This window comes from Megalopta genalis, chromosome 1 (genome assembly GCF_051020955.1).
Source record: "Megalopta genalis isolate 19385.01 chromosome 1, iyMegGena1_principal, whole genome shotgun sequence".
NCBI classification, from domain to species: Eukaryota; Metazoa; Arthropoda; class Insecta; order Hymenoptera; family Halictidae; genus Megalopta; species Megalopta genalis.
This window is the reverse complement of record NC_135013.1, coordinates 40368976-40396236: the sequence shown is the minus strand read 5'-3', so window position 1 is coordinate 40396236 and position 27261 is coordinate 40368976. Positions and strand designations below refer to the sequence as shown.

At 40.0% G+C, this 27261-nt stretch overlaps 1 protein-coding gene across 3 annotated transcripts in view; it reads right to left on the bottom strand.

Moving 5' to 3' along the window:
• Positions 1-27261, bottom strand: part of N (neurogenic locus Notch protein) — a 491366-nt gene that overhangs the window by 176528 nt on the left and 287577 nt on the right. For all 3 annotated transcript variants that reach the window (XM_033467199.2, XM_033467200.2, XM_076527805.1), the window contains 2 exons: positions 5235-5591; positions 1062-1217 (listed from right to left, as the gene is read on the bottom strand). In XM_033467199.2, coding sequence (XP_033323090.1) covers positions 1062-1217; positions 5235-5591 — 513 coding nt within the window. The remainder of the gene's footprint in view (positions 1-1061; positions 1218-5234; positions 5592-27261) is intronic.

The window sequence follows — 27261 nt, the reverse complement described above, 5'->3', positions numbered from 1 at the left end:
TAATTGCAATGATAATTGTAATAATTTGGCTATGTATTTTTATACAAAATAAAATTATTCTACATTTGTTGCAGTAAACAGAATCGCTTAGGAAATTCTTCCCTTCTTCAATTGTTTTAGTAAGTTGAATATAATATATCGGTACTTTTCAAATTTTCGTTGTATTGTAACTGTTTCAAGTTGCAACTAAACATTTCTGTCATAAATGCATAAAATCCGCAATCTATTAATAATTTAAAGTTGCTGCTAAAATATTAGACTTCAGCCGGAAGTTCTCTAACTTTCGGTCAAAATGGGCGCATCTTCCGCCACCTCCATTAATTTATTAAAAATTTAATAGTGCCGGAATCAAATATTTTGTATGCCATTCTATTTCAAATATTTTTTCATTCTTCACTAAATAAACGAACAGCATTACTTAGCAAACCATTTAGTAACAGAAAAATGCGACAAGCAATTTTAGCTTAGACTCTTGAATTTCGTAGATCACTTAAGGAGGCTAATTGCGTGAAACATAAGTTAGACAAAAATTTCCTCGTTTAATAATTATAATAAGTTGAAAATATAATGCAACGATATCTTTAAGTTCTTCTAATGTCATTCATTTTCTCATAATTGCATAATTCCAGATGTTGTAAACAGGTTAGATTACGTATAGATATTGTTCATTTTTCTTATTATCGAAGTCATGCATAAATAATCTACTTGTTCCAAAAAAAAATTATTCCCAGTGTTTTCAAACAAAAAACCTCGTCCGCAAAGAGTTAACGTAATGAATAAAATAAACGCTAGCAGCGAGCATGTTGCTTGATCCCAATCGAAAGGTTAATTGTATGCTGCAATTATATAATACGGATTTTATGCATGTACAAGAGAAATGAATGAATCAACACCAGTAAAAAAATTCATTCAAAAACACCGTTTTACTATTTCCAGTTCATTAGAACTATCGAGATAAGAAATCAGTGTCTACGCAACTGCTGTTGCAAATGATGCAGGCAATATTTGTTTTGCAGAAAATCCGCGGATCGTGCGAAAAAATGACAAAAATCGGTACTCACCCTGCTCGCACTCGTCGATATCCTCGGAGCAGTCCACCCCCTTGTACCCTGTCGCGCAGGAGCAGGCGAACGATCCATTAATGGGGCTGGTGTCGCAAATCGCGCCCTCGTGACACGGGTTCGACGTGCAGGCGTCATCGAGATGGCAGAGCAGTCCTGGAAAACGCGACACAGAGGTTTCTCTTCAGGAATTGTTTCGAACGTCGTACGAACGAAAAATCCACGCAACGAGACGACTGTACCGAAGGAGATGGTTCGCCCGTCGCGGCGGATTGCGTGCGTTTCTAGGACGAAAGTGTCGATCGCCGACTGCCAAACATGGCGGCAACCGCCAAAGATGGACATCATTAAGACTCTCGTATAGCTCGGCTCGCGTAACCTAGCCAGAAACGTCGTCGTGCTCGAGAGAATCGTAGAAGAGCCGGTACACGGAGAACGGTGACAAATCCCAGCGTTCGTCGGTCCACGCTCGACATTCGCATTCAGTAAATTACTCGGAATACCGGCGGGCTTGCGCGGGCCGAGTCGGTCTAATTGCTCCCTGCAGCGAACTTCGCGAGGACATTCGCGGAATTTCGCGAGGAATTTCCTTGCCGCGGTACCAGCGTTTGTTCCGAAATCAATTTTTAGCTCGTCCCGTAGTAATTGCTTCGTCAGGGAATTTTGTGATACGACCGACTAGGTAGATCGTTCCGTAGAACAATAAGATTTCGTTTCATAATAGCGAGATTCTAGTGCCAGTCCTCGAAAAAACTTTCTAACGGGCGGAGATCAACAGCTGAGAATTTCTTAAAAGATCGCGGAGAAGCGACTGTAATTTAAATCATAATGTAACAAATTGTCCGTCAGGAAAGAACATTTTTTTGTCATTGAAAATTATCGAGGGTTTAGTTATAGTAAAGACTGTTAAACCCTTCGCAGTCGAAGCTATTTAAGCTTTAAACAAAGATATTTTTTACGGTCTACAGTATTTTATTTTTATTTTATAGGATTTTGTCGTTTTATGTATATGAAAATGAGCGTATTTTCTTATAAAACGCTTTTTAACAATTCATTAGATACGAACTTCAATCCTTTTAATAATTTCCCTGACTAGCGGGACAATTTTTGTTTCTTGTATGTCTCTACTTACTTTCATTCATATTTCGTGGATTATGCATTAAATGCTTATCATGAGTCGCATTTGTTGTTATAGATTAATAATGTGAATAATATGAATAATTCTTTCAAAAGAAATATTAAAGCAATTTGTGCGATTCGAGTGCAAATAATTAACGAGCTCCCAGTATATTATAATAAATTGTTAAGAGTTCTTGTTTAACATTCATTCGAATCCGTACGCATAACTCCGTGTTCCTTTTAAATCAGTTCATCTATTACAATAGGGGACTATAATCTGCTCTTTAAATGCAAAAATGTAAATGTGAAGTACCATCTATATTTTATAAATTGCGTGTAGAAAGGAAGCTAAATTTGTGTAATTATGGAGGGATCGTTAAGAAGTTGTTCGTTCTTGGTCACTGACATTTGAACCGCGCGCCCGGTTCTCAATAACGGAACGATGTCTCGGATGTCCGTATATAAACTAGAGTAAACAAGCACGCAGATACGCGATTACACCCGCGACTAACTGTAACCGCGTACGTACGTACAAGAAACGGCCTCGAGATACCATCATTATGCCTACGTGCGTATTGTAAATCCGTTAACCTATGGCCATTGTTAGAAACGTTTTCGAGCTAGGGTATTGTACTACGCCGACACGATCGATACGACATTATACTTTCCCCATGAAAGCTGGGATCCTTGTCAGGACATGAGATATGAATGATTCATTGATGATTGATTGATATGAATGTATCGTTGTAAATCGCTTTTAAACAAAATTTTAATAAAAGATGTTGAACTTTTTCTTTCGTTGAAGTTTTCCGTTAATGTTTATTATTCGAATGTGGAGTATACTTCTTTTAAATTATCATATTGTAATAAATGTATGGTTCAGGAAATATTAGAAGTCTAATGTTTATTATTAATTTATAAACTAAACAACGTAATGGTGTAGTCAATAATACTTAATTAATGATACTATCATCAACTTTCTATAAATCTCTAAATATTTAATATAATAATAATATGTATCACTGTCTTCATTACACAATAAATTAATCGTAAAACAGTTTCACTAAAATGATGTTAAAATTAAACGTACGAATTTTATGCGTTTGTAATTAAAATGTGTAGATCGAATGTAGAACAGCGAAAACATCTCAACAATTCATAATATCGTATATAAAGAAATATTGTGCATAAAGAAGTTGTAATAACATGGATTTAAATGGCGTGCGACTAGGAATCACTATGGATAGAGCAATAAATAAATAAATAAATAAATAAATAAATAAATAAATAAATAATAACATCAAATTTGTTCGAAAGAAAATCAGAGGTTGAATACAGAGATTGAATTCAATATATATTTCCTGAATGGCGTCGAGGGGTTAAAAGCGCCCGAGCACAGCATACCAGGCATCGAAGTCTCCGAAGGAATCCGCAAGCTGCCGCGGCGCGAATTCCTTCATTTAAAGATTTCCCGAGCTTGCGATCTGGAAAAAGTCGTTCCTGGCCGGGTCGGGGCACCGCAGGAATCGCAATAATGCCGGGACAGAAGAAGGATGCCTGTATTTGGCGATCGCTGTCGGAACGATCGATCTGAAAACCGTCTCCTTCGGCCTCGGGTAGGAAAGTAAGGACAGAAACTCGTTTTCAGTCCTCAAGGTCGCCGCTCGGTAAGGCTAGGCTGCTGCCGGAGCCTGCGGAATCCCGGGATTCCGAGGGAGGGCTGCGCGTCCGCGGCGAAGCTGCGTCATATTGTTGCACGTGCAGATGCACTTGCCTGTCGATGCACTCGCGATGCATAACACCGACACGGCCGCAGCCGCAACCTTGTTATCGAGCGTGGCTGGTTCCACGCTAATCGACGCGATTCGCTGAAACGCGCGCTCTCACCTTGTCGTTCGGGGCCTTTTTAAGAACGCGCTGTGCCTCCCCGAGGCAACAAAAGAATCGCAACGAACCAGGGAATCGTGATATCGCGGCTCGTAAATGAGATCTTTCAGCCATTTTTGCTGGGCTCTCTGTGCACCAAGAAATTTATATCGTTAAGCCGCGTTTAACACGATCTCGCGATGTAACTAGATCGTGAATCTTTATTTACAATGTTGAGTTTTTAACGCTACCTACCGATGAATCATTGCTGTGCATTGTCTCATGTTTCTACTATAAGTAAACTACGGATTTTATGCGTTTATGCACAAAAGCGCATAAACGGAGTACAAAACAATAACTGCGGGAAATAACAGTAACTGCATAGAATTTTTATTTTGCGCAAAGGATCCGCAGTCAACTATAAGATATGCTCCAATAATGTAACTTGTTCTGGCGTTTCATATGAAAATGTCTCCAGAGTTTGTAAGAAAAATAAGAAACAGGTTATTTCGACCGTAGTATGTACTTAAGTAGATTTGATTTAACACATGTGTCATTTTATAACTGTTCTCTATGAGATTAAAATGCGTACTGTTTCTAGTCAATTCGTACCAATCGACAATTAATATACTAAGTGATATCAACCGCGTTTAAACAATGAAAACAAAAACTGAACGACCCCGAAGACAAAATTGAAAATATCTCTGCACTATTACGTACACGATTAATATGTATCTTTACTACAAGAAATACTCGAACGAATTCTTGGTACATACAAACTTTCCCAAACGTAACTTCCACAAACCGAGACACGCGTAATGATCCACGATCGATGATCTCGCTTAAAAAAGAGAAGAATATAAAATTTGCATAACGGTACGCCATTAAAAATCTCCCGAAACCAGCGAACGAAAAACGGTATTGCGAAACGAACGATTTGCAAAAGGTACAATAACACCGAGTATCCCGTCGTTCCGATAATTACTATGTATTGACAATTACCAATTAATTTGGACTTCGGCGAAAAGGAGCAGAGTCAATTAGCAATTATCTCGGCGAAGAAATTAAAAATATAATTTACGAGCAGTGCTCTGCACGTACAGCTTCAAGGTGAGCAACGAGACGGAATCGTTCCGAAAAAGGCTCCGAATACGTTATCGATAAGTACGATATTGCTCGAGCACTCACCGGTCTTTCCGTAGGTGCATTGACAGTAAAAACTGCCGACTCTATCGATGCATGTAGCGCCGTTGAAACAGGCTGCACCGGCGCAATCGTCGATGTTCACGCTGCAGTCCGGCCCGGTCCAGCCGTTCACGCAGATGCAAGAGTAACTTCCGGGGGAATTCGTGCATGTGGCACCGTTGTGACAAACCGACGGTCGCATGGAACATTCGTCGACGTCCAGCTCGCACTGCGTGCCTGTGTACGACGGGGGACACAAACAGGAATACTCGTTCACCCTGTCCACGCAGGTCGCTCCGTTTTGGCAAAGGTTCCCTGGACAGTCGTCGATGTTCTCCTCGCACTGCTCGCCATCGAAACCTGAAACAATACAAGAACACGATCTTTGAAAATCGACCTATGGGATTGGAGTTGTGATGCTAACAATACACTTATATTCGATATAACAATTACAGATTATAATAAGGTTATAATATATAATTATAATTTTTTATAATAATTATATATTTATTATAATATATAATATTATAATAATAAGATTATATAATAATTATATATAATCTTATATTCTCTTTAATTTACTAAAATTATTCAAAGGAGAAATAGATTTTTATTTGACTTATGATCACGAACAGTGAAGAAATCAGAACTTAACAATATATTGAAATTATTTAAAGAAAAATCAAATTGATGATGTTCTTACGGTCTCTTCAATTTATTGAAATTATTCAGAGAAATAGATTTTTATTTAACTTCCGTTCCTTACAATTCGTTAAGACAATTTTTATTTCGCACAGGGATCCGCAGTATAATTATTACGCTACGAAATTTCATACAAGTTTAGATTTTTGCTATTTGTTTAAGCGAATTTAAAGAAGAGGTTAATCATTGGATGATCAAATAACATTTCGATGCAGAGCCGCAAATTATTTCGTCCAAATTCTTAGCTTTTTATTAGCTATTTGATCAACGTTGATCGCAAACAAGTAGATTCGGAAATGTATATAACAATCGAACAGTAAGAATTTGAATGGATTTAACCACGATTGTTACAGAATCGTCAAAAGTCCGCTACAGGTGCTGCCAAAGTCTATTGCAAAAGTGTTGCTACAAAATCGTCTGCCTCTGTGTCATGAACACGTACATATTTTCGAAACAGGAAGAAATAAAAAGTTCATCGAACTTGAATGCAGTTTTGGATTATCAGGACTGAATACAGTTTTGGATTATTTTCCACCGACCAGATTGTTGTTCTAAGAAAAAGAGATCTATCGACCATCATTTTCCATACATATCACTACTTTCCAGATACAGTGTATTGCTAACAACAATGCGTCCGGATCATTTGCAAGAAACTGCGTCCATCGTGCCTGGTCGCCTATGCTAAACAACGCGATCAATATGTAACAGGTGAAAATCAGTTTAAAATTCAATAAAGTGTCCTTCATCAAAGTTTATGGCCCCGACGTAAATTACTTTATGGTTCAGGATTCGTACCGGAGCATGGTATCGCTTTACGAGCGGGGCCGCGCGGCGTGATTTAGTTGTGATCTCCTATCAAAAGGGAAGAACTGAAAGACAAACAAAGAATCGCGAAGGCAGAAACACGAAGGCGATCCCGCGATCCCCCTACCATTTCGATTATATTGATGATCGTTACGGTCGTAAAGAGAACTCATTACCCCGGCACAATTCCTCCGTGAACGGTTTGTATGTTCTTCTGGAGGAAGAAAAAAAGGCGGATTGTTATATTAAAGTGAATCTACAGATAGACGAGGGTTTATTGTTCGTTGAATTTATGCCTGGGCGGGGAGAAAGAGAGAGAGAGAGAGAGAGAGAGAGAGAGAGAGAGAGAGAGGCGGGATATGGCAGACAGTCGAAAGAAAAACGAGCGAAGATAAAGCGATAGAGCTCGATAACCGTGAAATCGATGGCTCCGAGTGCCGATCGACTTCTGCAGCGACGATCGCGTTACGTTCGACAAACGGGAAGCAAACAAACGGGCAATATAACGAACACCGTGTCCAGCGGAACAAAATTCTAACTGTTCACAGCCTGGTAGATATTCGAGAAAAATAGCCGCCGGTGATGCAAGAACGAGATACCCTTTAATTAAAACGAAAACTGCATCATGGAACTTTGCAAAAACGACTGCATAGGAAAGAAGCAGGCTAGGCGATCGGGAAGATCGACGTAGCATGACGCCGGGTTATTTGCAAGTCGAGCGAATAATATGACTTCGGAGTTTCACTTCGAATATGCTCGGAAACAGACTTCGGGGAAAGGGCAAAAACCTGGAGCAGAAGAGCATCGACAGCGAAGACGTTTCGATGACCTTCTTACGATGTACATTTACATTGTAACGCGAAATGCATCGAAACGGGGATGCCGCGTATAACGAAAAAAAAGGATTCGACGATTGTGGTCGTGCAATTCGAGTGTCGAATTCTTCCCTTTTTATTTGGCACCTGGAACCTCGCCTGAGATTCTTATCGGCTGACAAGAAAATACAATTTACAAAAATCTCATGTAAAATAATATTGGGTTGGTGCGAAAGCGATTTCGGCTTTTTTGTAAGCTATCTATTTGAAACTTGAAATACAGCACATATAAATGCATGTACCGGTATAAACCGGACGGTATATTACGTTAAGATAAAGCGAATAATTAAGTGTTCAAATAACGCTTTTTAAGAAATGAGAAGATATATAATACGTTTTAATATTTGGGGGAGCAACGAATATTTCTTGAAACAAATTCTTTTAGAATATTTAGTTAAACCATCCCTATAAGATAAATAAACCACTGAATTATTATACGCAGCGTTTATTTAACAATATCATAATTTTCGGTTTATAACTAGAATAACTGTTTTATGGTGTTATATTAATATTGGTATTATTATTATCACTATTTAAGCCTTTGTTACGAAGATAAAGAAAATATAAATCCGTAGTTTACGGTTAACCAATAACATAAGAGAAGACGAAAGCAATATTACAGAAAAGTTAAGTCTGAGTTGTTCATTAAATAATATTTAGCTCTTGTAATAATGCTTCAGAACTATTTTATACAAATTAATGAAATATCTGTTTCTGTTATAACAAATTTCTATTTTCAAATTTCATTGATTCTAGTCAGACAAAAGCTTTTAATCTCAAAAATTCTTCTGTATCTTATTGGTGCTTATAATATGAAAACTTTTGTCAAATAGCAACGCATGTAATGTATTGGGTTGGCAACTAAGTAATTGCCGATTTGTTCAATGAAATAAAAATTTTTTTTTTACTTGGAATGAAGTTTAATCTATAATGTATTTTCCATTTTGTTCGATGACCTTTTGCCATCTCTCTGACAACTTGAAAATTCCACGCTCGTAGAAAGTCTGATCCTTTTCGGCCAAAAACTGAGTTAAGTGAGATTTTACAGCGTCGTCATCATTAAAAGTTTTACCACGAAGGGAGTTGTCCAGAGATCGAAATAAGTGGTAATCCGATGGCGCGAGATCAGGGCTATATGGTGGGTGTAACATCAATTCCCAACCAATATCCATCAATTTTTGCCGAGTGGACAAAGACGTGTGCGGTCTAGCATTGTCCTGCTGGAAAATGACACCTTTACGATTGACCAATTCTGGTCGCTTTTCCTTGACCGCTGCATTCAATTTGTCCAGTTGCTAACGTTCACGGATAATAAAAAATAACATAATAATAATAATAATAATTTTATAATATAACATTTACGGATATCATAAAAATGGGAGTGAGAGACATCTATAACTGAAATCGGCAATTACTTAGTTGCCAAACCAATAGTTTATGTAAAAGTTCCGGAACATTTTCGTACTCTGATATAAAGACTATCATCGCGTTACCTGTGTACCGTATCCGATTTTCAATAACGTATCACGATGAAGATCCGCGCTAACAATTTTTTCGCGTCTCGCTCATGTCCATACTTACGTTGCACGTCCTGCATAGCGTTCGATGCTCGAGCAAAACCGAACACGGAAATCCGGGTAATGTTTCGCGATTTCAACCCTCCCCGTCCACTTTCCTTCCGCCTTTATCTATCGGTATCAGTTGCCGTCCAGCGATGCATACTCGCCCGTGAACCATAGTTACCAACTCTAATGGCGCGCATAATTTATGCTCGATAGAGCGGTTATCTAAACTTCCTATGTAACCCCGGGCTCGTTTGCGAACCGTACAGAACACACGTCGCTGACGTGAGCTAGAATTTCGTTCCGCGACCAGCAAAAAACTATCCTTTCATCCCACGAGCAAGGCGCACGGTTTATAACTCATTCGTAATTAAACTGCAGCAGACCTTTATGACCAGCAATATTGAAAAATTCTTCAAACAATGCACAAAGTTTGATCGAAATTTTCACGAAATTAAAAATTGTTTCGAATTTTTATCACACAATTTACCTTCGACTGTCACACGTCGACGACCTCAAAAATTTCGTAAAATTAACATATCTCATTTAATCAAATTAAAATTGAGAAGTCAAGTTTTGTAACATTAATCGCTTCTTCACGATCCTTATATTTTGAATCGGCGTGAAAATTCATTTTCAAATCTGAGTAAATCATAAAGCGTTAACAGACGAAGGTTTAAATTTTTATGTATAAAGTATGAGAAAAGATATTAGAGTGGCAAACGTTTTCTAAGACAATAACGTAGTTTTCTAAATGAAAGAATGCTGATTCGACAAGCAAAATTTCAGTAAGAGGATAGCAAATAATTATTGTGCTGCGGCGCAACGCATAAACTTGACAATGCTTTTATTTCACGAGTACAGCATTCTTTGGAACGTTTAAACTCGTCCGAATAATTACGAGCTGCGCCGTACATATGTACAACATCGGCCACGACGTTATTATACCGGGCCCCACAAAGGGGGAGCAGTAACATTAATATTAAAGTGATGCAAAAGTAAAGCGACCGCTCCGCGTGCGGCATTATCTTGCTGGAGAATGGAACGCGGGCTGGCTTTCTAGCCGGTTCTAAGAAACAATTTCGTAGTCGAATTTTAACTGGCGGGTTCTAATAGAAGCATACCACGAAATTCGGACGATCACGATCGTCGATTCGCGGTGGAAGAGTACAAAATCTAATCGATTCGATCTCTCATTTATACCGTAAAACACTGTATTGCATTGAAAATTTTATCTCTTCAATTCTTTTATCAGTCCATTTTATTTTATCAATCTATTATTTAATCGGTTCGATATTTTAGCGGTCTATTACTTATTTAGTTCAATATTTTATCAGTTTATTACTTCATTTTTCCACCAAAAATCTCATCTTGCAGTTATACTAAATAAAAATAATAAATTAATTAATAATACTAAAATTGAAGTTTTTATATATATTATAATTTTACATAAAAACTGGAGAAACTACGATTTTAGCAATTTCGACAGTTAAAAGTGATATTGCGTTACCGGTAAGCAGTTTACAGAGATGCTACATACATGTTTAATTAGCGGTGCCGCCATTTTGTCGTTAAATCCGTTGGCCAAGAGATTGTAACTTTATGTAACTGCGAAGCAGACGCGAATTATATTTCCGAACATGGTTTTACATGATTATAACGCGAGCCGAGGCCACAGAACTCGAAATTATAAGGTGTCGAGCATTCGTATCAGCGAGAAGTGCGCGATCCTTTTTTTCCTTTTTTCGTATCTCTGAATATTTCTTCTGGAAATTGTGACCGAGACCGATTTCACGGCGCAACAGATGGCAATGTTTCCGTGGGGCTTCCAGCCCGAATTTCGGTAGAGATTCGAAACTGGAATTTCGACGAGGTTTCCCGTCTTGAGTTACCGGATTACAGGGGACTCGGCTCGCAAGTTTACACGCTACCGTGCGACTTTTCGGTCGTAAAAACCAGATTATAGTACTTTCCAGACCGCGACTTTTACGTCGGACCCTACACTTTTACGCGTAAGCGTTTCGGAACACGATTCGCGTACACGTTGGCTTTCACCATTTTTGTCCGACGCCGTTGAATCAATTCTTTACAAGGTTCATAAAATGCTCGATTATTTTGCACGTTCTCACATGATTCGACGTCGGCTCGGTTTTCTTCCCGGGGACACACGAAATTCAATGAGCAGCCACAAACATTGCCATTTTAAGCGGCGTCCGCGCAAATAAAATTGTCTATACTCCTTGCGCCGAAGTTATGTTACGATATAAGCTTACTAAAAACCAATTTTAATTTGTAAAATGCCCGTCTCGCGCGAGTTCATATTTTTATAACCAATTTGGCAAGCATCAGCTGCAAGATTTTCCATAATAAAGGCGAAATAAAATATGCTCTTTCTTTCTGTTGACATTCGTAATCATCTTCAATTTAACCACTTAACTATTAAACCTTTTTTAGATATTAACACATTAAAGGCGGGAGTCGTAGTACTACGATTTATCTCGACTTCTCACAAATATGTACTTTAAAACATTTTTTGTAATTAGTGTTTAGTTCTTTTTTAATATTTCTTTTAGTTTTAAGAGTTTAAATAAACTTTTTTAAGTCTAAATTTTTTTATGATTACACAAAATATCGCCCGCTCTAGGACGAAAAACGAGGCGGGGCGCTCGCCGCGTTACCTAGCATACTTTCGTCAAGATCCCCCGCCTTTAATGTGTTAATAAATACAAAGCTGGATTTCATTTTCTATGTATACGAAACTTCTATCATAAAGCTATGGAATGATGTAAATTTTCTCATCGCAATCACTTAACAACAAGTTTGAACATTGATTTATCTATTCGCTACGAAACGCATAGATTATAAAATTATTCGTCAAATTATTCTCTTTGGTAATCGCAATTAACGATTACATACATTTTAATCATAAATCGCAATTAACGTTTGATATATTTCTGTTAATCACAATTAATGATTTAATTTCTTTCAATTGTTAGTCGTGATTAATAACAACTACAGTATTCTCTTCTCTTCCACTTCAAATCCGAAAAATATGATAAAGTAACAAACACGATAAAAACGATTTTTAACGGAATTACATCGAAATATCTTTCCAATTTCATTAAAAAAATCAACGATTCTTAATTGTCCCTTTGAATCGACAATTGCCGGTTAATTTCGTCGATCGATTAATTCAATCGTCGATTTTTCGATGATTAACGCCTTCGATTAAATTCATCGATCGATTAATTCGATCGTCCACTTTCCGACGATAAACGCTTTCAATCGTTCGGTGAAATTCAAAATTTCAATCGGTCGATGCCAAACGCCGTTTCACACTTCCTGGAAACGTCGATTTTCAGAAAAAGAAACCAGAAACGCGCGTAACTTTCCGAACACGCAGGAACGATAGTACGGACGCGGGACAGTAAGATAAAAATGCCCGTACAAAGGCTTGTAAAACGGCTGGACAAAAAACGTTAGATAATCAACGTAATATCGACTGGCGCTTCATTTTCTCCCCCGGCCATCGCGCAAGAAAGGAAATTCCTGATGCCAGACGAAAAACTGCCGGCTATTCATGTTCAGCGGTAGCGACGAGGAACAAGAAACCAGAAGACGGGGAACGACGAGCGCCGCCACGGATCCGGGGCGAATCGATTGCCGTTAATATCGACAGAGGACAATAGCGGGACTCGTTCCCGACTCCCCTGAAAAATCCACGTATTTGCCGGACGATTCGTCGCGCGCTCATATTCGCGTTCTTTCCTGCGCCCCCGTCGCGTCGCGTAGCGTCGCTTCTTTCTCCCTTTCTCGTCGCGGTCGTAAAAGGAACGCGCTTAAAAACACGCTGGCCCCCGTCCCACAAAAATGTAACCGACTTTCCATTGTTCCCTCGAAATTGCACAATTCAGCCATTGTGTAACACTCTTTTCTGGAATCCTCGTTTATTTGCGTTCGGCTGTGAAGTGACGATAAAATGGTTGCATACAAAACGTGATTTTTGTTTTATTTACTCGACTTTATTAGCAGTTTGATAGCTGTTTCCTTCTGGAGATATTTCTTATCAAAAAGTGTGTGCAAAATGGTATCACACAACGGTAACCCTATGAAAGCAAATAATTTTTATTTCATTTACTTGTGAAATTGCCGAGTAACAGTTTTTGATCGTTGTTTCGTTCTCGAGATATATTTCTTACAAAATAGAATCGTTACTTCCTCATTTTCTCTTAATAGTTCGTACGGATATCGTTCCACAATTGTTCTCAATCTGAGAACTACGTATAATAAATGTTCGGATTCGTGTAATAACAATAAATAATTCCGAATACGATGCATTCTTTAACACGTTTACATCAATAATTTATTTCATCATAACTTCATCGTTAAAATAATTTATCTATGTTAAATTGATTTATTTATAATATATAAATATAACATTCACATAAATGCAACGTATACCTATTACGAAATTTTTCAACAATTTAGCAAGATGATGCGCAGGCTACCTGGATTATTATGCTGCGTATTATGGCAGTGGTAGTGACTGTGCTAAATAATGGCAGAAGTAACAATTCGCTGCAACGTGAATCAAAAATTCATCTTTTATAAACTCAAGCCCGAAAGTGCTCGTCATCATCCTCCAGGAAATCTCAGCACACAAGAATGCATATAAATGCACATCGCCACCCTTCGTGGCGATGTATGTGTTTAAACAGGATCCCCGTCCCCCCATTAACAAGGACTTATTTCCCTAAGGGACGATTCTGCTCTTCCCGGAATTCAGTTAGTACCCCTAGGCGAACTGTGATCGCGCTAGACTTTATACAGGGTGCTCAACCAATACGCATCAGCTACAACAGATATTTTAGGGGCGACTGTACGAGCTAACGCGAGACGAAAATGAAGATCCAATAACGAAGCTTCAGCTAAATCGAATGAAATGAATGCACTATTATTTAAATAAAATCTTTCCTAAGGAGATTTGTTCCTTAACAGTTAGGCTAACATATGTTGTTTTATAAAATGAAAATATTTGATGTGAATCTAAGGATCTTGATGCGTTAATTTGAACGTATTAAAATTATTAACAAAAGAAATAAGCTTGCGTTCGGCTCCTATGTCCTGCAATAAATAAATGTCCTCCAATGAAACAAATGTATCGAAAACATTTTCCCCAAATATATCTTCATAACAATTGCAATAATCGTAAACTAAATCTAGTGTTAAATACAGTAATTTGAGTCACAAATTGCGTTAAAAACTGACTAAAATATTCCCGTAAAACTAACAAAATTAACAAAATATCTCTACAGAGATTGCCAAATATTTTCAACGAGAACCGAATTCGCTATCAGCGGACTGTGAATTTTGCGCATTTATGACAGAAATTAGTAGATTAAATAAAAAATATCAAAAACATTCAAACAGTTATTATCATTATTGCATTATTCTCAACTCGCTAAAATTATTCAGAAAACGACTAAATGTCTATATATTTTTTACATCTTGCAATTAATGAAGACAATTTTTATTTTTCTCAGAGAGCCGCGCAGTCAAGCTGTCAGTCCTCCCCTTATCTCGGTAGTACATATAGTGATAGAAGTAACCCGTAAAATATGAACAGCACGTAATGATACACTGTGCGTGTAGCAGAAGAGCAGACGAGTCGCGAAGGTACGCAATCGCCGAAACGAAAGGAGCAAACTCGCCGGGAGATTACGCGAGCTGCTGGTCGACCGTGTGGGTGCGACGGGCGAGGAGGGAATGACTCCACTTATAAATCAACTCGAGCGAAGGCCCATAATTGCAATTGTTCATGAGCCTCACCCCAGATCGAAACGATCGGGAGCCGCGTGTGCGTGTGAATCGGTGCGGCCCGAAGAGAATGTACGCGTGCGGAGCGGGGCCCTATTCGACGAAGGATACGTATCCGTTACTTCGTTACAGATGCAGGGCCGTAACGAGCGGAACACCGGTGTAAATTCTGCCTATTCTGTTCCTTTTCTCCGACAGCTCTTTTTCGGCGGTTCAGACGCGATAGGATGCGAGGAGTTCCCGCCTTCATTCTCTCTCTCTCTCTCTCTCTCTCTCTCTCTCTCTCTCTCTCTCCCTCTCTCTCTCTCTCTCTCTCTACATCTTTTTCTTTCTTGTTCATTTCCGCCTTTTCTATTTGCTGCAAGCGCTATAATAGGTCAAAGACTAGAGTAGTGGAGACGGTTACCGCGGGGAGACCAATTACTGTGTCTTTGGTTTGTCTTCAGAGAGAGAGAAAGAGAGATTTAAAGACATATTAAATATTTTTATTCAAAAGTAAACAACTAAACTAAAAGTGAACAAAATAAAAGCTCTAATAAAGTCAATATGTAAATCAACATATGGCGATACTTCTGACGGTATTGCATTGATTACCCTCTTTTAGGTGATTTTTGCCAATTGCGTTTCGTCGAGTCTGTATTTCGTAAGTTGTACTCGTGAAAAACAGCGAACTGGTTAAGAAGAATACATACTTTGATATTCAAAGTATGGTATTGACACTATGCCGTCCGGTGATACCACTTTGATGCCATTTTAAAAAACTGAAATAATATTTGAACTATATTTCTTGGGTGTTAAAAGGCAGCGAACTAACTATAGCATTGTGCTTATTTAACTAAGAATTAAGTACGAAAATTCTTGGATGACATATCTTAATTTTAGTTATTTTAGTTATTTTAAGTTAACCAAACTTTTACCAGCAGTATAAATACAGTAACTTAAACACTTTTCAACGAGATTCCTACAGCTAACTGGTTAATAGTTGACACACTGAATCAAGAAATGTTGTTCGAGTCTAAAGTCTAATATAATAACTGGCCAGAAATGACTAATTATGTCGAATTGAGTAGATGAAGATTAGACTATGATGAAATCTCATTACACGAAGTAATTTAAAACCAGGAGTGTTCGGGTAAAAGAACACTTAGCTACTTGGTTGCAATTCTTATTGTTTTGTACAACAGTTTGTGTTGTATGTGGGCGGAGTTTAACGTTAACGGAGAAATTATATTAAAAAGAATGATATTAAAAGGAATTAAGGGTAGCGAAAAATTCAGATAACCGACTCAAAAATAAACAAAATAAGAGAATAAACAAATTTGTATGTCTTACTCGATAAATATGAAATTAATTATACCTGAAAAGAAACCAAAGGCACAGAGAGCGATCGGTCATCGCGCAGTAACCGACTCCACTACCCTATAATTCAACTAGACACGGTCAATTACGTTCACGATTCCGTATTTTTGCCTAATGAACACCGAGCGAACAAAAAGTGGTCGTTTTCTCGTTGTTTCGAGACGGTCCGCGTAATGATGGGAAACAAGGATCCGTTTCGTAGAGACAGAGGACGCCGCGCGTCTGCGGGGCAAGGTCGGACAACTCGAACTGGAATTTCGGGAATCCTGTAAAGCGCTAGTAATTAGTCGGTGGTTCGGGGTACTTGGAATGATTTCATTCACCTTCGGAGTCGAGAGCTTCGGACCACGCTCGGACGAGAGAGAGAGAAAAAAGGCGATCAGGCCGGCCAGGCTCTCGTGCCCGGTGACTCGACAAGTAGAAGACCTGGTCCGATCGTTTTAGCGGAATCCAAGGATTTCTTCGACCTGTTCAGCGAACCCGCGCTAGGAAAAAGGAAAAGGGAACCTGGCGTTCTCACGTTGAAAAAGTGTGGAAACCCTTTGACACACGCTGCACCGCCGTGGCTTCTTTACCACGAGGATATCTTTCTGTTTCCGACATGGCTAGGAAGTGTCCTTCCGATCTGTAACTTAAGCCCCTCTGTTTTCTAGGAAAATCGTTGGTGAGACCTTTTTTCGTTATTTGTCGATCATCGCATCGGCCTATCTACAAAATCATCTAAACATTATACAAGACTGGACCTCCAAATGGAAAATTAAAATCAATGAAGCCAAATCCAGTCGTATAACCTTCACTCTCAAAAAGGGTCTTTGCCCCCCCATATTATTCAACAAAATTCCTATTCCCGAAGCTACAACGGTGCGATACTTGGGCCTTCATCTAGACAACAAATTAACCTGGAAAAAGCACATTACAAATATAAGAAAACAAGTAAACCTCAAACTCAAAAACATGCACTGGCTTCTTGGATACAAATCAAAACTTCCACTAGAAAACAAAATTTTACTCTACAAAGCTATTATCATACCGATATGGACCTACGGACTAGAACTCTGGGGAAGTGCCAGCAAAACCAACATAGCCATCATCCAAAGAACACAATCCAAGGCACTTCGCACAATTATTAACGCCCCTTGGTACGTTAGCAATGAAACAATTCATAATGATCTCGGTATTCCCTTCGTCATTGACACCATCCATGAAAGAAGTAGGAAGCACTTCACTAAATTAAGCGAACACACAAATCCACTAATTATGCCACTCATACAACAACAATACAGCAGAAGACTAAAAAGAAGATGGCCAATCGACCTTAAATGAGGTTCAGGAGGACTTTTCATTGGGAAAGCCCTCATCATGCTACTAACGGACTACACACCAAGTCCCCAGCGATCACATCGGCCCATAGAATTTGTATTCTGATTGCTGATTTCTAATAAAAAAAAAAAAAAAAAAAAATTTGTCGAACACTGGACGTTCCACTTTTGATCCCTATCGCGTTTATTGCCACGTTAGTCATACGTGGACGACAATATTCTTTGATCGGATGTGGTCGAGCACTCGAAATTTGATTAATTCAGTATAAGTAAGATTAATTTTGAGTGAAATTGTGCGTGGAATATTTGTCAAAGTTATATAGTTTAGATATTATAGACAATGATACGTTCAAAGTTAGCAATCTTTAAGATTATAGTGAAATTCTACTCATGGCTATGGCTGGTAAAGTGAAACTGCATTTAGTTCCTCGAAATCTGAGGATAAAAGTATGAATTTACACGAGTGCGTCTGCAGCTAATCATAAGCCTAGCTTTGATCAGTGGTTTGCATTGTTTCTTTCGAGTCGAAGTTCTTTCTTTCTTCCATTCTTTTGATGTTCCCACTACAGTAGAGACTCGATGATCTATTATCTGAATTCTTCGTTATCCGAACAAAAACAGTTGAATCTAAGCTGACTCGTATACAACGCACTTTATTGTACAAACCGGTGAGAACTGTAATTAAGTAAGTGTTCCATTATCCGAACGCTACTGTTGTTGAAATTACTTCATTGGTAATCGGGTAATCCAATATATTCTAATCTTCATCTACTCAAGTTGACATTAATGCATATTTATCGATACTAACACAAATCTCTAAATTGATCGAGTCTCACATCATTATTAGTCGTTTCAAACTATAAAATACATTAGAAATTCAACAATTATGAACCAGTTAGCTGTTTTAATCTCATTGAAAAGTGTGTAACATTTGTTCACAGGTGTGCACAACGCTTTTATAAAACGCAATTTAATCATGAATATCACACCGTTCAGTTACTTGTTTTTAATTATGGCAATATTTTCTGTTATTGCGAGTATGCTCGTCAAAAAGAAACATCCAACTGGTTAATATTTAGTGAAATACAGTGATACAGATATTTGCGAAATACGGGCTGAACGAAACGCAATTGACAAAAACGCCTAACAGATGAGGGTGAGTATTACAAAGCCGCCACAAGTATCGCCATATGTTCATTTACTTATCGACTTAATTAAAGTGAAAATATCAATACCCCGACCCAAATTACACCGTATGCTCGGTGACAAGACGCGTCCGGTGCTCGGTTCATTGTGACTTTTCGAGCGTGACGTGGCAACGGCGTCCAAGAAAATCCCTTTGCCATTTCCAATCGCATAAAGGAGTTCCATCTCAATATCCTCATACGTTTCTTTTCTTTCACCTTTCTCCGTGCCAGAATTCCGTCTCTGTTTCTCTATTTACTGTACAATCTCCCAATCGTGCACGCACTCCTTTCTCAGCCTCACCTTTTCTCCTTTCCTCTGTCACTGATCCACCCCCATCCCCTCCCCCCACCCTCTGATCCCTCATTCACTTCTTCCTTTCTCAGATATCTCTCTCCCTTTCTCTCTCCCCGAGCCACCTTTCTCCGTCTCGCTCTCTTTCTGCCTATGTCGGTCCTTCTCTTTCTCCCCGGCTTGATCTTTCTCTTTCTCTTGCTTCATCTTTCTCCCTTGGACTCGGTCTCGCGTGCTCTCTCTCTTTCTCTCGCGCTCCCTCGTTCTCTCACTCTCTCTCTCCGCCGTTCCCGAGCAGGCAACACAGTGCCTCTCAGCCGGGCAGAGAGGTGTGGCAACGTCGCGAGAGCGGGTGTGCGTCGGCCGCAGGCCATGTGGTGGGGACTGTGGGAAAATTCTCATGCCGCCGAGTGTGTCGGACCCAGTGGCCCTCAACCTTAGGCTACCGCGACCCGCCAGCACTGCGGAATCCTGCTCGACTTCCTGCTTTCACGCTCCAACAGCGTTTCACCGGCCACGTAAAAAAGGTATCATTAGAAGCGTCCCGCGAGAAAATCCTGCGTCCCAGCGGAGCTCTCTCGGAGACCGCCGATCGCCGCCTCGAAAAGGTGTTAGCCTTTAAGGATCCCGGGAGCGCGATAATTATTGCCGAGACACCTGCTCTATCGGGACAGCCGATCGACTTGTGAAACCGAACAACCAGCGTTGCTTGGCGTTCCGAGAGATCTGTACCGATGAGAATTCTGGACCGACGGAAGATGACTTCATCGGGTATCGGCGGCCTGGCCAATTCGATTTTCGCTTTGCCTTCGCCGAGGGTGATTCTTCAATTATTGTTGACTGGTCGGGTATAATTGTGATCTTCATTCTCACTGCCTCTTCCGTTCCGTATTCCAATCACTTCGTTTTACAACGTCGCAAAATCGTTGTTTTTCTGTATGTTAACCGCAGCTTGTATTAATTAGTTCGTTCCATATCTCTTATGCCAATCCAATGAATCGAAAATAATCGAATTAATAATAATATAATAATAAATAATAGAATTCCAAATAATCTAATAAATTGTTTCCAAACAAACTGATTCATACGAAAGATTTGAAACGTTCTTTCCGAGCAATGTATAGTTCGTTTGGAAACTATTGGGTTGTTCGGAAAGTTCCTCTCACATTTCATAGAATTCGTATAAAATATTTTCCGAACCACCGAATGATTCAACTGAGACATTAACAACCGACCGTAAAGAATATTTAGCATTTTTAACAGTGACGAAGCGGGCGTGGGATACAGGTTTACCTTTCAAAATATGTAGAATATGCATGGGGATCGCTAAGAGTTATAACAACAGGAGATTTTCACGGAACAGCTTCGCGCTGAGTAAATGTCAGAATACACCCATAGATTCCCCGAAACAATTTCGTTCCTCGGAAGAATCTAATTACTCGAGGAAAGCCGGAACGTGAGCAGTGATTTGAACGAAAGGCGGTATGCACGGCGACGTCGATGCGTCGCCGATAAATCGATAGATCGGACCGACTAGCGAATACTTTGCGAGCCGAAGAGAAAGTCCAGTTCATTTCCAAACGACGAGAAAGAATAAAAGGAAACCGGGATGAAAGCCGAAGGATCGTTTCTCGAGCAAGGAGCTGTCGTTTCCCGGGCGAAAGAAAACATTCCACGCGGAAGTGACGCGTCTCGTTTCACCATATGGTGTCCTTGCCCTCGAATTTCGGAAGCGGGCACCGAAGGATCACGGCTGAGAGTCACTGGGCTCCATCGGGGCCCACGTAGCGGGAAGGAAGGTTAACAGCGGCCCGTGCCTCCCCACCAAAAACCATGGCTGGCACCGGGTGGCCACGAGCACGCCACGGGGGTGCCTATGGAAAAATTATTTGTCCGTCGCCGTAAGTGCGCTGCTGCCGGAACGCGATAATTATTCGGACCACGTGGCCATCGACACCGTCCAATGTAGATACACCTGTCGCAAATCAGAGCCTCTGACACCATCGTGATTGCTGCGAAGTCGGCCCATCGATAATTAACTTCCAAAAAGTTTGGCTCTAAAAATGGAGCCGAGTGGGCTCAGGATCATTTATAATTTTATTTAGCAACCGTCTCAACGTATTCTTTAATTTACTTCTTCTAGACGCGTTAGCTTTTTATCGAGCGTAGCGAAGCGTGTGAACATTTAAATGAATGATCAGAAAGTATATCTTTAAATAACAATATTTATATTCCCGGACCAAATGTAGCTAGAATATGACAAAGTTTCAAATTGTTGTAGACGTTCATTTGTTTCGCATATTCCTCGGAAATACTAGGACAAAGGATCATCTGTTTTTGGTGTTAACATGTTAATCAAAAGTTTATGCGTAAAGTTTATGCAAAATAAAATCTGTCTACCTCGCTCTCAATAAGCAACAGTCGAATAAAAATGTACTCGTTCTGTCAATAAATTTAGTATATTGGAAATAACGTAACAGCGTTTTGAAATTCTTCACCTGTTTTCGTTGTTCCGCGTAAAATCTGCTGTTTATTAATAGCATTATAGTCATTAGATAGTTTTAGTGTATACAATTATGCCCCGAATATAAGTGAAATTATGATCAACCAAGGAAGTAAAAATTTAGAGCAATGTTGCTGTTTGTCGATAAGAAAGTGCACCAAATTACGATCAATCGAACGACATTAGATTTATAGTAATCCCTTCTTCGACACAATCAAAGAAAAACTCCCGGTATCTAAAGATAACTTTCCACTGTGAAAGATCATAAAGATCAATCATCAGGTACCGTGAATGAGAACTCGGTATTCCATCGACCGACCGAATTTTTTCAATGAAAAATACGTTCGGTCGTTCGCGATCTTCCCTTTAAAGGTTCCCTTTAAAAGCGTTTCTTGCCCAGTGCCGTCGTCAAGTGCAAAAAAATCCGAACTGGCATTATTTACGTAATAGTAGTCCAACTTCATCAATTAACCGAGCGCCGCATGTCACAGAACTCGGTCGACCGGCCGAGAAAAGGAATGAAGTCAGCGTGGAAAACAATCGCAATACAGCGTGCGGCTTATTAGTGGATTAGCACTACTTTACAAATGGACATCGATCGCTATCCATCTCGCAAGCCGGACAAGCGGTGCACATTCGCGGCCATGTAGGGAGTAATTATTGCAATGCGATTCGCCCCTCGTTAGACCTTTAACGAACCAATACGAGGCCTTAAAATGCATCGCACGCTTGTTAGAAATCCCGAACAGCCGGTAAGGGGGCAATGATTAGAGGGCCCTTAGAAACCCGTATGCCATAACAATTCCTGATCCAACGTGTGCATCGTTCCGATCCATGAATCGCCTGAGACCTGGATTTCATCTATTACAGCTCTTTGCTGGAGCGGATACCGACAACCATCGTTGTCGCTCCTTTCGCGTTCACCTTGAGTCGGGCCCTTTTACTCGTCTTCGACGATCTCGAACAAAAATTCTGTCTTCTCCAGTTTCAATACTTTCGATTCATTGATCTACAGCTTTCAAGTGAGACTCGTGTTACTGTGCTACTACTGTGAACAACTATCGCTTGATTTTTAAGTCTCAACGTGTAATTGGCCAATGGTATTGGGTTGGCAACTAAGTAATTGCCGATTTCAGTTATAGATGTCTCTCACTCCCATTTTTATGATATCCGTAAATGTTATATTATAAAATTATTTTTATTATTATTATGTTATTTTTTATTATCCGTGAACGTTAGCAACTGGACAAATTGAATGCAGCGGTCGAGGAAAAGCGACCAGAATTGGTCAATCGTAAAGGTGTCATTTTCCACCAGGACAATGCTAGGCCGCACACGTCTTTGTCCACTCGGCAAAAATTGATGGATATTGGTTGGGAATTGCTGTTACACCCACCATATAGCCCTGATCTCGCGCCATCGGATTACCACTTATTTCGATCCCTGGACAACTCCCTTCGTGGTAAAACTTTTAATGATGATGACGCTGTAAAATCTCACTTAACTCAGTTTTTGGCCGAAAAGGATCAGACTTTCTACGAGCGTGGAATTTTCAAGTTGTCAGAGAGATGGCAAAAGGTCATCGAACAAAATGGAAAATACATTACAGATTAAACTTCGTTCCAAGTAAAAGAAAAAATTTTATTTCATTGAACAAATCGGCAATTACTTAGTTGCCAACCCAATATTATCTAAATGACTGACAATAATAATATAGAATGCGAAATTTTTATAGTATTACTCACACTTTTCTTAGCTGAGGTTATTTACAATCAAGATTATTTTATATACAATTGTAGTTATATACAATTGCACAGATGAATGTTTACTTTGATAGCGGATACAAATCTGTAGAACATATACTATCACATTCACAGACTTAAAAGACGCTATACAACAGACTTAAACAATAGATTCGAACAACAGAAATATTTTCATCCTAGCCTTTTTCATTATAAAATACTCGTCACGTTATGATCTCAAGACACCACAATTACTGAAAATTCTACTTGAGAATTGATTGTAATATTCCAAAAGTATAATCCAGGACATCTTCCAATGCCTGAAGACAAATTATGGTCACGCAAAAAGAAAAATCTCCTGTTCTAATTACACACGGACAGTTCATATGCCAATCACCGTAAGTCCACCACTCTTTGAAAATGACTTACACAATGCGAACATATTTTCACTATACCAAGATCTTTTAGTCGATAAATCAATATAGCCGATTTTTTCATAAATAAACAATATATATCAGCACTCATATCGATCACGAAATGACTTGAGCAAAATTGTTCACAGAAAATTGAATTTTCTAAAAAAAAATAAACATTGATATTTTTCTTTCGTTTCTCTTCTGGCCAAGATGATTTGTATGTCATCTTACAACGAAAATTGTGCTCTGCATCATTAGTGACACAGTTACATTTTTACAGCCAATTCGCAAAATGCTTATTCATCTCAATTTTAAGATTAATGAACATACACTGATTGGTTTCCGAGCCGTCCATATATCATTGAGAACACTTGGTCAACAAACCTCGAAAGGAACAATTCAACATGAACATCAGCGATTGGACTAGCCTCAACTTTCACACAATTAAAGTGAGTAATCGCGATTCCAGCTAGTATACCGCGTTCGAATTACCCGATGAAGATAAATATTCCGTGCGGCTAAATGCCCTAATGACTTTTTCTAAGTTCCAGAATCCATTTGTCAGGCAGCGAGCACTTCGGAAGAAACGAGTGGCCGTCGAAAGTGGGACCGGACGTTTGGGATAGGGGGAGGGGGGGGGGGATTGGGTCTGGAGTGCACTTTGCTCGGGGGCGACGCGACGCAGATAGAGCGCCGGGAGAGTCGAATAACTCATAAGAGACAGGAATCGGGATGCCGCGAACGGAGGCGTGCTGCAGAAACGGAGTGTTATCTGCGTCCAGTCGTCCAAGGTGGACAGCAATAATGCACATCGCTGCGATTTGTACACACTGGCTGAGTCTTAATACCCCATTTCTCGTGTTCTGCTCGTTTTTTCCTGGTCGAGCCCATCAGCTCCCTCCTCCTCGCCGCGCTACGTCCGTTTTCTGGGACCTTAAAAGGTGCATGTACTCGAGAGAGGACCCACCGATAAGCGTAATTTGAATGGGTAATGGCTTCACCAAGAGAAGGGTCCCCCGGTTAATGACGGGTCCAACGGGATGAGAAGAGACGGTCAGAGCGAAAAATCGGTAGAGGAGACCGGAGGAGAAAGAGAGAGAGAAAGAGAGATCCGGGCGCCGAGGCTGCGCGCCCCGGGCCATAATGCACTCCCTTCTCGGGCTCTCGATCGCGATTGAGGGACGTTTTCGGGTACGAGGCACGAAACCGCGAGCAACCCTATCGTTACCAAACCGGATCCACTTTTCCGTGGTCTCTAAAGCGCGTCGTACAGTGGTTTAGAACTTCAAAAACGTGAACTATAGTAATAACTTCGTTATTTATGTGTTCATCATTACGAGTAGAATGATTTCAAAGGTTTTTAAAGGGGTAGAATTGGATTTTAATACTTCCTTTTTAGCTATACTCACCTTTGAGCTATTCATATATTTCACTTGAATTTTTGTCAAATAGAGTTTGCATGATTGTTTTACTTTTTAACTTCCAAATTCGCTTTCTTTGTTACTTTTGAAACAGAAATGATTGCATTAGCAGTATGTAATATGATCTTTTACGATCTGAAACGATTGATTTAGTTTTACTTGTTATATTTATACCTAAGTACTACCTTATTTTACTTGTATAAACGTGTAAAAGTATATACAATATATACAAATATATATACCTTAAATTGCAATGTCCATTGGAATAATTAAAAAAATCTAACAAATCGAGGTGTATATTCTTCTGTTTGTGATGATTATGTGTGAAAGAACCTAAATAAGGGTCTGAACCAGATCTTCATTGTATTTGATACCCTGTATCGAATATTTTACTTGAATCGTTCCGTGCATATTAACATTTTTATAAATTCAATAAGAACCGAGAACCGTAATGAAATCGTTGTAATAATGCGCATAAAACCGAAACGTAATCGAAACAGAAGAGAAAAACAACCATTACGATTACAACATTTTCTCGGTTGTCATAACTGTTTCAATTTGAGAACCGATAAATAGCCGTTCGAAGCAGATATTTTCGGAATCGTTTCAATCCTCGGTTCATAATATTAGCTTTTCGGGATTTTAGAATCGCAGTAAATTCTAATAATTAAATAATAATTAAATTCTAATTTTTCTAATTTTTTCTAATTTAATAATAGTAAATCCCTAATTTTGCTTCAATTTGTAAACCATCTCGTTTTTATAATTGTTGCCAATCGGTAACTGTAAGAACGAGCCGCGAGGCTCGAACAATCGTATCTCCTCGTTCCAAATTGTCCATTTTTGCCTTCAAGCCGAAGGAAAATTTGGGAGAATTTACTGTACGCCGTTCTCCCGCGCGCGGAATGCAAATCGGCCGCAGCCGCGAACAAGCGAGCCGGCCGCTGTCACCTCGTGATCGCGCCTCCCTTTAACGATTTCGTTGAACCACGTGCTGCTGCGAAGGAGCCGGGGTGCAGCCAGCGCGCCTCCACCTCCACTCTCACGGGAGGCTTCGAAAACTCTCGGCGCAGAATTTATGCGAGGCCCGCGCGCGTTGAGGGATCATGAATAATGTATACACCGAACGCTCCCGAAGTGTCTAATTTGAGGATATCCTTGGGTTGGGAATGGAACGACGCTCCGGCACGGAATACCGTCGGGGATGTCTTTTCGGATGATCCGAGTGAAAAGCTCGGCCCCCGTGCAGCTGGGTGTATCATAACAGGCCTCGGAGACGAATCACGGATGACGAGAGATCCTCGAGCAACCGCGCTGTTCCGATGGCTCGAAGCAGAGTCTTCTATAAATAAACCCCGATGGACGAGTGCCTCCGCGAGAGACCCTCTAACGTCTCATTAACCGCTCTCGTAGGTATTATGGATTTCGAGTGCAAACACGGTCGTTTATTTTTGGGGGAAAAGGCAAGCGACGCGACGCGCTGGCGGACCCTGCTCGAAATAATGGCCCCGGCAGAGGGACGATTTTTATATTCCTTCAATCTCGAGAGGGAGCTTCTTATTCCACTTCTTCTTCTTCTTCTTCTTCTTCTTCTTCTTCTTCTTCTCCGCGGTGTACGTGCGTGTAACGGAAGAAGCACGGACCCTTTGTGCAACAGGCATCCACAAAACAATCAACAAGTAGCTGATCGATCGAGGGGTTACTTTGTAACACGCCATCTTCGGAAACGGTGGCTCCGCCGGTGTGCTGCTACGCGAGAAAAAAGAACGCACCGAGCCGCACAAACTGCTAAATTACACGCGGGATCAGCAGGGCTGCAATTAGATCGACGACGCCGAGAAAAGCGACCGAATTGCCGGGGATGAACGCGGTACCCGGAGGGAAGCAACAGGTGCGCGGTATTCAACAGGTGGCTCTAACTCGCGTCAAATCAAAGTCGTCGAACCGGAGGCGGATAACGATTGGTTACTGTTTCAGATAAATAACGCCTTAACGCGCCGATGCGCGCGCCCCTCGGTAATGACCGCGATT